Raw genomic sequence first — 10,877 nt, 5'->3', positions numbered from 1 at the left:
CTTGGCCCGGAGCTATTCCCTTTAGGGAGAGCAGATATAGCTCCCGGGGGGTTGGGGTTGCACATTGTAAATAAATTTTTTCTTAGTAGAGCGCATTGTAAATAAATCAATTTTATGAAAATTTTAAATATCATTTGCTATTTTGAAAAAAAAACAGATGCCAAGCGTTGCACTCATCTTTTTTTAGAGGATAGTTAGGTCTCAGTCGACTGAGACATAACCAAGTCTCAGCCAAGTGACATAGTAGTATATAAGAAGAAGGAAAAAAACTGAAAGAAAAAATTATACGAACCTCCATGGAAGATCCAAGGAATATAGCATCGACTGAGACATAACGAAGTCTTAGTCAGCAAAACTGTTTTTTGTAAGAATCTGACTCATCCTAAATTGCACATTGCAAATAATCAGCCGAAGAAGAGAGGTGTTCTTTACGGCCTGGCCCATTCGGCCCGTCACTCGCTCCGGCTAAGCTCTGCTTTTGTGTGGGAGGGAGCGAGGCAACCACCAGCACCAGGAAAACGAGCGGACGCCGGAGAAGGGAGAGGTCAGAGGAGGATGGCAGCGGCCGCGGCGGAGGGTGCGGCGGCGCCGGTGGCGGCGGCGATGAGGGCGGTGCTCGCGCGGGCGGGGCGCGCGGCGGAGCGGTCCGGGCGGGTGGCGGAGGCGGTGCGGGTGGTGGCGATTGGGAAGACCAAGCCGGTGTCGCTGCTGCGGCAGCTCTACGACGCCGGCCACCGCTCCTTCGGCGAGAACTACGTCCAGGAGTTCGTCACCAAGGCGCCGCAGGTGAGGCCACCTCCGGATTGGATTCGACTGGATCCCCATCTGTTTGCTGGCTGATTGATTCAGTTCTGTTCTGCCGTCTTCTGCGTGCAGCTTCCGGAAGACATCCGGTGGCATTTCGTCGGGCACTTGCAGAGCAACAAGGTGAAATCGCTAGTAGGTATGGTTAAGCTTTGCCTTGGCGTGCCGCGTCTGTTTTCATGGAAGATTTGACAAATGGTTGTGATCACATCTCACATAGACAATTTGGTGTTTATATATGCTATCAAAGTAGGGGAACGGCAGGGTTAGCTAATTAGTTAGTGATACTAGTAGGTGGTCTACGGATCTGGATGCAATTTTATTATTTCTAGTGTTTATTGTACTACCATGATTGAAGATGAATAGATCGCAAAAAAAACTTAGTGATACTAGTAGGTTGTCATACCTTGGTACCACTGATCACTGATGTGCTCACCGAGTGGCGAGTGCCAACGTGATAATGCATGTGCTCTTCAGGATATAAGAAACTGATTTATGAACATCAACACATTTTAACTCTGCCTCTCGTAATAATGTTTTATCAGCCTGTTTATTCTTTGGTTCATGCACCTTTTATTTCCCAAATGCTACATAAAAGAGTTATAAGTTGTAGACTCAGACTTAGCACGGCAGTGGTGGAGCCAAATTAAGTGATTCAAGTAATTCAAATCACACACGGCCGTATTTCTGCATGTGCAACCGGAGCAGCTGCACAGGGTCCCCAAAACTATGGGGCCCCTGATTTTTCTAAGCACATACTAATAATAAGTGGATCACAAACTAATGAACCGTGAAATGAAATTGTACAGAGAAAAAAATAGCAGTCAATTGTGGAACCACCACCTCAGATCAGAAGGCCGCACCCGCGTCGCTCTCCAGGGGGGCGGCTCGGGTGACCTAACCCCGCCGCCACCCCCTCCTGCTCCCTCCCCCTCGCCGCCGTTGGGCGTCCCCGCCGGGCAAAGCCCGTGCGGGTGCTGGCGGCGGCGGGCCTTTCCTCTCCCGTCACGCATGGAGGTCAGCCCTGGACGGCGCGCCGTGCGACGCGGAGCTGCACGCCGGCATGGATCTGGCCCTCCGACGTCTTCTATGGCGCGGTGGTGCGGGATGCTGGGGCGGCGGTCCCCTCCTCTCCTCGCGGTGGAGGAGCGGCGGCTGACCGTTTTGGCGGCGGATCGGGGCGTTTTGCTCGGATCTGGTGGGCGCGCGCCGTCGACGGGATGTGGCGGTGCTGGCCGTCCTGGGCCGCGTGGGTGGCAGGGCGGCTGCGCGTGGTGGAGGCCCCGACGCCTCTGGCCCTTGGCGGCATGGAGGGCCTGGGTTGGGTCGGCGCCATGTGTGGTTTGCCCTCCGGACAGATCTGATCTGGTTAGTGCAACCTCAATGTGCGGCGGCTCAGATCGGCGGCGACCCGTGCACACGATGCTTGATGGAGGTTCCTTGAGCGGATCCGGGTGAAAACCTAGTTCTCGGCTTGATGCCAAGACCGGCGTTGGCGGCACCTTTGTGTCATTACCTTCTTGAAGGCCTCGCCGTGGAGAAGCTCCAGACCTCTATCCACTACCTCCGGGGGAAACCCTAGATCAGTAGATCAGATGACGGCGGCGCGTTGGTGTCGTTTCCTCCTTGGGGGCGTCATTCTTGGAGGCGTACATGGGTTCGAGGGACCAGTGGGCGGCTTTTTTGGTGGAGCGGTGCTTCATCCTGCACATTGATGACGGCGGATCTCGGCGGCGTGGTGCAGTGGAGACTCGGCGCCCGATGCGCGGTGCTAGACTCGCGCAGGAGGGGGTTGTTGTCTGGCATGGTGGCGTCGATGGCAGAGTGGCCTGGCAAGGTAGAAGCAATATCTGCTCTGAAGACGGACCAGTGGAAGATGGCGGCGACGACACATGTGAGTGCGTCAGACCAGTTCATGCCCCAGACCCGGTATGTGGCTCGGCTGGGGCTTCTGGCTTTTGATGATAGGCTTAGGTGAGTGGACTGGGTATTTGGCCCAGCTAGCGCCCCTTCATCATATGGATAGGAGTAGTGGCATATGATGCCAAGATGGCGGATTCAGGCCTATTATTGTAATACTTTGTAAGGTCCTCGAGAATAATCAATAAAGTGGCCGCATGCATCTCCCAGATGCAGAGGCCGGGGGTCATCCTCCTTTTCTAAAAAAAACTGTGGAACCACCACCGACCGAGGCCCCACAACCAAACCAGTCTCTCTGTACATAACGCAAGGAGAACCCTTTAAGCAGATTACTTATCAAGTTTTTTTTTCTTCTCTGTCTTCCTTGAGACCTCAGTGCTCAGTGGCAAATCAAATCCCCGAATTAATTCCGTGGAAATTAACTTCTCGTCATTCTTTCTTGAGTATCCTAATAGCTCAAAGATTTTTCTTTTGGTGTGATGTAATCCTTTGAAATATCTATACTACTACTACCACATTGCTAAAAAAAAATATCTATACTACTACCACAAATACGCAGTGATTCTTTCGCAAAAAAAAATACACAGTGATTAATAAAAATATTTTTATTGGCTTTATTATACATGGGGCCTAAATTGTGATTTTGCTCCGGGGCCTAGATTTCCTGGGTACGGCCCTGAAATCACATGACGTCTCTACTGCAACCATTCACATGACAGTCCAGTCTCCAGTCAATTGGATTGTGGGCTCTCTAGTCTTCACTCTTGGGGGTTCAAGCACATAGATTGTCATACTTATTAGGCTATAACACAACTATAAATAACATATATTTTGAAACTCAACCCCCGAACGCCACTGTAAGTGCACGTGTCTTTTGATTTTATGGTTCTAATTTTCTAAACAATTAACCATCGTAGGCACTATACTGCTTGGGCTCAGTTACCTATTTCTACCGTTTTGCAGCTGCTGTTCCAAATCTTGACATGGTTGAGGGTGTAGGTAATGAAAAGGTAAGCAAGCAGCAACAAACACACGTTATGTTTAAAAGTTAAATGCATCTAAACCAATATGGTGTTTGTATATCTACAGAAAAGGATGATAATACTGATTACAGCATGTTTGTTATATATGAGTTCATCCTTATCTTCTCCGTCTGAGTATTACATAATGTTGGCATTCTTTCAGATTGCTAATCATCTGGATCGTGCTGTTGTTAGCTTGGGGAGGGAGCCTTTGAAAGTTATGGTGCAAGTAAACACCAGTGGAGAAGAGTGTGAGTACAGAGAAGATATTCAATTGACCCAGTCACTTAATTTCTGTTCAAGGATATATCTTTAAACTGCCGTAATTTGCGAAACATCAGTTAACTGCATTTATGATACAATCTTTAAACTGCCGTAATATTTCTAGACTTGTTTTATTACTTCAGAAGCCATGTTATAAAATAGCTAGATTTGTTTCATTACTTCAGAAGCATGCCCATAACAAATAGCCAAACTTTTCTCCTGATTCAAGTCGCTGCCATGCTGTTATATATTGCTTTTCTTTATGATTATATTATAGATGTTTTTCTTGGCGATGATGAATCCACTGGTGTAACACTTCTGTTTTCATTCAGCAAAATCTGGTACCGATCCTTCTAAATGTGTGGAGCTTGCTAAGCATGTGAAACTAGCTTGCCCAAACTTAATACTGTCAGGACTCATGACAATAGGGATGAAAGATTACTCCTCAACACCGGAAAATTTTAAGGTGGCTTTCTATTATGATGTCATCACGAATGCTCCTTCTGTGTTGGGTTGACTTTTACAAGATGTTTTGTGTGATCTGAATACAGGCATTGGCAAATTGTAAGCTTGAAGTTTGCAAGGCCCTTGGGATACCGACAGAACGGTTTGAACTCTCCATGGGAATGTCCGGTGACTTTGAGCAAGCGGTAAGAAAACATTAATCTCTCATGTTTATGTGGGGTTTTCGAACATCCCATCCCATTAAAACCAGAGTTTTGGTGTAAACATAGTACGATTCTTGGACCTCCATTAGTCCTCAAAGCAATTTTGACATTTCCTGTTTTGCTATCTGTGTTCAGATAGAGCTGGGCAGCACAAATGTGAGGGTTGGGTCAACAATATTCGGACCAAGGGAGTATCCAAACCAAAAGCAGAATTAAAGAACACGTGTGTCATGTGCTCCTTGATACAGTTCTTATTGCCTATGTGCATTGTATGTATGTATGATGGCATGTAAATGTACATGTAAATATCTGATGTTTACAAGTGTATAGATATGACAGTACTATTCAACCACACATTTTTTTTACATGTGTACTTAATAATGAACTACAGTAATATACAACTAAAAATGCGTGCAGCAAAGCAAGAGAAATAGTACCAGTCTTTTGCCCGAATCACAGAATTGAAGAACTCTGTTTCATGTGTTCCTCAATACAGTTCTTATGTACATTCTATGTATGATGGCATGTAAATATCTGATTGTTCAGAAGTGTATAGTTCCATAAAGGGCACTGGAAGAGAAAGTGAGATATAGCTCCATTACTAAGGGCAGCCTTTTACCCGAATGAACATATTTTAGCACTTCCAATCATTTTACCTCCTATATGCCAGTACTTTTGAACTGCAGATTTTGGTTTTTACATTTGTGCGCTTTAGTAACTAATAGACTAATGTACAACCTAAGGAAGCTCAAAGAGCAAAACCTCTTTTCCAGGCAATTACAAGAGCTCACTTCATAGACACACAGTTGCTCGTTTACGCAAAAACGTGTGCAGCAAAGCGAGAGAAACTAGTACCAGCCCAACAGCTGAATGAAGCACTACTACTAACCAGCCAAACCAAAATACCACAATTCTCTTCACCATCATGTTACATACAGACCACAGGCACAAAGCATCTAGAGCCCAAGCATACTGTTATAGACACATCATAATGGTACTCCAAACATACTGTTATAGACCCCAGTTGGCATGAGCAGTTCGCTATCTCGAAAAATAAAAATACGGTTATACTAGAACGGCCCCTTGTCCAAGATTTCTGGTGCCACCACAATAATGTTGCATCCAATAGCCAACTTTGATCAACCCGAAGCGCAGTTTGCTTCGCAGGTTAATTTCTCTCCTGCAATGCAGACAAAGAAGACAGCACATATGAGCACCGTGGAAATAGCAGCATTAGGTTTTGCAGGATACATACTACTGAAGCAAGCATTATTCCTGACTTCACAACGAGTCCCAAAGCAATGCTACAACTATAGCAGAAACTAAACATCTCCCCTGCCCACTTAAAACTCAACACCCACGCACATACATCCTCATCTTAACAGGACACGGTAATCCATGCACATGCACAGCAACAACAACGGTACTCCAAACATACTGTTATAGACACCACTTGGCATGAGCGCTCCACTATCTCAAAAAATGGGGGGTGGAATCTTTGCAGCAGCAAAAATTACACTTGTCAACCTTTCACAGTCACTTATCAGGCAAAGTTCCAAGACAGCGACGACTTAGCTAAACAATAGCGTCGACATTGGACTCACGACCTTGACGAATAAAAGCCATCTCTAGAAATCATTTGTACCATCACCCACTTCTGTTATAATCTTAATTTAAACTCATCCTTCTGGATTTGCTGCTAAATAGTCATTTGAATATTTTGATTAACAAACAGAAAATATCAAACTAAATGACTGTAACTAGTCACTAGTAGGGAGCAAATGTACCTTGAGAGCTTCTGGACAGTTATGATACCCCATTGTACTGCATCAGGAAATGCTTGGAAGGACCCAAACCGGAGACCCATAATCCTCAGTTCGCCCTGGGTGGTCTATAACGAATTCATGATAAGACCCATCAACCAAAGAATACTCGCTCCACTTCCCAGCGTACCCAGTGAAGTACAAGCAGTCCCCTCGAACTGCCGGATGATCTGGACCAAGGCAACCGGCAAACTCATGCCAATTAAAGAACAAGCTGCAACCACCAAGGCTAGTAGTCCTCGCCCACTTCCCCTCCCCGGATTGCAGATAGAAAACATGGTACACCCATGGATTGTACTCCACCCTTACAATGAGCAATAACTCACCACACCGCTCCGCTAGCCAGAACCTTGGACAATTATCGTCCGGCACACTCAATTTATCTCCAAGAAACGACAATACCGCAGAGTTCTTGTCAAGCTCAACGACAGCGAGGCGGTAATGTGGGTGATTGTAAATCAGCGCATAGAGGGTGCCTTTCACGAACATCAGATCGTAAACCAGGTGGCCTACATCGCAGCGCGCTGCCTGCCAGTGATCATCCTCAATGTGGCAGTAGTAGAGGACGCGGCAGAGCTTCCTGAAGGTGACAACGAGGTCGCCAGAAAAGACGACTTCTTCAGAGTAGCACGGTTCCGGGGAATCGGGCAGGCGGGCTCGCTCGCCTGTGAGGAGGTGGCGGATGCGGAGCTCGCGGTGGGTGTCATAGCGGTCGCGGTCCTGGATGGCGACGCGGCAGCCGGAGGAGTAGAACTCGGTGAGGCTGTGGTCGGTGCAGGGGAGGCGGAAGCGGAGGATGCGGCGGAGGGGGACGTGAAAGAGGGCCCCCGAGGCAGAGGCCATGCGGGGGAAGAGGAGGAGCGGAGCCTGGGAGGCGAGGTTGGCCGGCGACGGCGGGAGGAGATCCCGGTAGGTGCGGCATGCGGCGCGGAGGGCGAAGAAGTCCTCGAGGGTCGTCAGCCGGCTCGCGACCAACGGGATCAGCTCCGGCAGGAAGTACGGCGACGCCGAGGCGGTGTTTGTGGAGGAGGTCGTGGTGGTGGTGGTGGCGGTGGCCGACGGCGAGGTGCTCGTCCGGCGCCTCTTTGAGGAAGCCATTCCTCGCCGCCGCTTCGGCAGCGGAGTGGGTGAATGCTGGGTAGGGTTAGAGGCTTAGGAGGCCTGTTGATGGGCCAGGCCGGGCTGGGCCTATCATGTCTTGGGCTTGGGTCGTCTACTTTTAAAATTTGACGCGGTAAAAATCTCAAAAAAAAAAACTTCCGCGCAAAAAAAGAGAAAAACTTCATGTGACATCGGGGTTTACAACTTTAGTGGTAGTTCTGGTTTTCACCTTGACGCATAGTCCCTGTAGATTTAATTTACTTTTACATATAACCTTTTATGGCAAACCCATCTCTTGGTTCAGAAAAGTCCATATAAACTTGTGACTTCGTCACACATGCTTTAGTTTTCCATATTTACTCTTCTCACTCGATATGGATGATGGAGAGAAATGTATGCGTTGAGGTAAGATGACATAGAGCCTATAGATTGTAATGCAAAATTATGAGGTTCATCCTCTCCTGATTTTCCTCCTCTACTCCTCGTCTCACATCTTTAGTGGTATTTCTATATTGTTTTGTGAAACTATGACCAGAGGTGAACTATATAATATTCTCTTCCTTTGATCAACCATATTATAGTTGCTTTTTTCTCTATTATTGCAATATCGATGTCATACATGTTGATCTTTGTGTTATTAGTTTCTTGTGCCACTTGCTCATCTAAGGCAGCATAAAAGAATGTTAAAACATCTTCTCTCACTCACTCTTGTCACAGTGTTGATCTTTTCAATGATTTTCCCATTTCTCGTAAATGAACTTAAATTGCTAATTTATTCTAAATTTTATGTCACTTTTTCAGTTCATCCAAAACTTAGTTATTTATTGACTTCATATTGAATGTCTATGATTTTTTTCTAAATTTGAGAATAAATTTATATTGTATTTTATTCACCTAGTAGGATGCTTTCTTAACTCACCTAATACACGTGTTAACTCGCCAATGCATTGTGTCGAACATTACTATGGTGTAGGTACACCTGGCCATGGGCAACCCGGCCCGGACGGCCCGACCTGGCCCGGCCCGAAAAAGCCTGGCCCGACGTTGCTCACAGGCCGGGCCCGCCATATTTGCAATTTAACAAAGAGGCCTGGCCCGAGGCCCAGCGAGCTTTTACATTGACGAGTCGGGCTTGGGCCTGATTTCTAGGCCCGACGCCCGGGCCTGGGTTTTCTGCGTCGGGCTTGGTTAGGCCCGGCCCGAGGGATGGCCAGGTATAGGTGTAGGGATATTTTGATGCGTTATATTCCCTCTAATCCAAAATATGTGTCTTGGTTAACCACGACACTTTATTTTGGATCGGATTGAGCAACATTTTTCTTAGCCGGGTGTTTGTCTTTTTATTGGTTGGCCTTTGCCCAAAAAAAAACATCTTAACACCTTTAGTGTTTGCTTGCATACATGTATGGGGTGACGTGCACTTTGCCTCGTTGTCCTTCAATCATGAGTTAGACCGATCTTTTTTAGGAGGGATGTTATGACTGATTACTTCGTTGCGTGTTTCATCAAAGTTGAAACTATTATGTGTGGTTGTGTTGTTCTTGCATGTAACACAAAAATCAGCATATTGGCACCACGTTCACCTAAAAGTGGACCTCAAAGAATCACCCATCAATTCACTCCCTTACAAGTGGGCCCATCAACGACCCCCAAACCTGACATACTAAGGGTGTGTTCGGTTCGTGGAATCAAGTAGAACGTCACGGGTCGGTCCCGTACCTGGCAGCGATTCCAGCGTTTGGTTTGCAAAAGAGAGGGAACGGAATGGTTCCTCGCGAGGGAATATACCCCTGATATGCGGAACCAAGTGATTCCTCCAAATCGGCGGTACCACGCGGAACGGCTCGCGCGCGAGGTCTGTCCCTTGTCTCGCCCTGACCCAGCGCTTCCCTCGCCCTCGCCCCTCCCCCAAATCACGCCACCGAGCTAGCCCCTCCTCCCAATCCCGCCGCTGCCCTTGTTCCCGAGGTTCACCTGACCGACCCATACACGACGGTGAGCAACGCCGCCGTGCCGTTGCTCCTTTCCTTTCTTTCCCTTTCTCTCCCCCTTACCTCCCGACCCTTCCTTCCACGCCGCCTGAACGCTCTTACCGTTGCGCCGCCGGCCATGGCTTCCGCCGCCATAGCCTGCCTCTGTCGTCGCATGTCTCCTACGCCGGTGTTCGTTCTCCACCGATAGTCACAGCGCATCCCCGCCCGCACGCGCCTGCAGCGCCTCCTTTTTTTTGAAAAAAAAAGACATCCTCGTCCTCCCCATTACGCCCAGCGACATCCTCGTCTGATTTTTTACCCCCTGAATTTCCTTGTATTTACATGATATTTTACCTCTGTATATGTGTGTTGTTTGTATTTGATGTAAATATTTGAGTAGTGCGGTGAACAAATCCATTCGGTTCCATCTCATAAACCAAACACCCAAATGTAACCATTCCATTCCTCTGAATTCCTTCTACCAAACGTAAGGACGGAACCGACCCATTCTAATGGAATGGAGCCATTACATTCCTTTCCACTTCGTTCCCAAACCAAACACACCCTAAGAGCCAGCATTTCTAGGGAGGTTAGAATCTTACTCCCTCAGTATCAAAATATAAGACGCTTTTGCAGTTCAAATTAAACTACAAAAAGGTCTTCTATTTTGGTACAGAGGTATTACAAGATTACACCTCATCAGCTGGAATTTCAAGATAGCTTTAAACATTTAGGTAAGAGGCAGCTTGCCTCCATTTTCTATGAGAGAAATTACGAAAGCATGTGGCACTTGAGAATTGAGAGAGTATGCAAGGCCATTTCTTCTAAGATTTTTAGCATTTTTAATGGCATTTTACCTCCTATATGCCAGTTCTTTTCAACTGCTGATTTTAGTTTTTACATTTGTGTGCTTTAGTCAATGAGCAAAACTTCTTTTGGGGGAAATTACAGGAGCTCATTGCAGCCAACTTCCCTTCATAGACGCAGAGTTGTTTGTTTAAGAAAAAAGCGTGTGCAGTGAAGCGAGAGAAACTAGTACTCCCTCCGTTCCTAAATATAAGTCTTTTTAAAGATTACACTATAGAGACTACATTCGAATGTATATAGACACCTTTTAAAGTATAGATTCACTCATTTTGCTCCGTATATAGTCTATAATGAAATCTCTTAAAAGACTATATTTAGGAACGGAGGAAGTACTAGCCAAGCAGCTGAACTACTAACCAGCCTACCAAAATACCACAATTCTCTTCATCATCATGTTACAGACCACAGGTACAAAGCATGTACTAGAATATCCAA

General features: G+C 46.8%; 3 protein-coding genes across 4 annotated transcripts in view; 1 reads left to right on the top strand and 2 right to left on the bottom strand.

The window, feature by feature from the left end:
- Positions 1-481: 481 nt before the first annotated feature.
- LOC125527932 (uncharacterized) lies at positions 482-5,043 on the top strand. The gene is made up of 7 exons (XM_048692433.2): positions 482-786; positions 877-943; positions 3,688-3,734; positions 3,910-3,997; positions 4,343-4,476; positions 4,562-4,660; positions 4,814-5,043. The coding sequence occupies exons 1-7, from the start codon at positions 556-558 to the stop codon at positions 4,892-4,894; spliced, it is 747 nt and encodes a 248-aa protein (XP_048548390.2). The 5' UTR covers positions 482-555; the 3' UTR covers positions 4,895-5,043.
- Positions 5,044-5,577: 534 nt separating this feature from the next.
- LOC125527930 (uncharacterized) lies at positions 5,578-7,643 on the bottom strand. The gene is made up of 2 exons (XM_048692432.2): positions 6,466-7,643; positions 5,578-5,858 (listed from the first exon to the last, which is right to left on the bottom strand). Exon 1 carries the CDS (start codon positions 7,597-7,599, stop codon positions 6,508-6,510), a length of 1,092 nt encoding a protein of 363 aa, XP_048548389.2. The 5' UTR covers positions 7,600-7,643; the 3' UTR covers positions 5,578-5,858; positions 6,466-6,507.
- A 3,136-nt stretch (positions 7,644-10,779) lies between these two features.
- The window catches only part of LOC125531291 (uncharacterized), a 2,102-nt gene continuing 2,004 nt past the window's right edge, over positions 10,780-10,877 (bottom strand). For both annotated transcript variants that reach the window (XM_087517219.1, XM_087517220.1), the window contains exon 2: positions 10,780-10,877. This exon is cut by the window's right edge. The gene's annotated coding sequence lies outside the window, so the exon portion shown is untranslated.

This window comes from Triticum urartu, chromosome 3A (assembly GCF_056163025.1).
Source record: "Triticum urartu cultivar PI428250 chromosome 3A, HENAU_Tu73, whole genome shotgun sequence".
Lineage (NCBI taxonomy): Eukaryota > Viridiplantae > Streptophyta > Magnoliopsida > Poales > Poaceae > Triticum > Triticum urartu.
The sequence above is the reverse complement of the archived record's forward strand: the minus strand, read 5'-3'. Positions and strand labels throughout refer to the sequence as shown.

Bases quoted from the DNA above. Each gene is read 5' to 3' on its own strand.
- LOC125527930 (XM_048692432.2), bottom strand. From the start codon at position 7,599: ATGGCTTCCTCAAAGAGGCGCCGGACGAGCACCTCGCCGTCGGCCACC.
- LOC125527932 (XM_048692433.2), top strand. From the start codon at position 556: ATGGCAGCGGCCGCGGCGGAGGGTGCGGCGGCGCCGGTGGCGGCGGCG. The intron at 944-3,687 runs GTATGGTTAAGC...ACCGTTTTGCAG, and splicing joins CAAGGTGAAATCGCTAGTAG to CTGCTGTTCCAAATCTTGAC. The intron at 4,477-4,561 runs GTGGCTTTCTAT...ATCTGAATACAG, and splicing joins CAACACCGGAAAATTTTAAG to GCATTGGCAAATTGTAAGCT.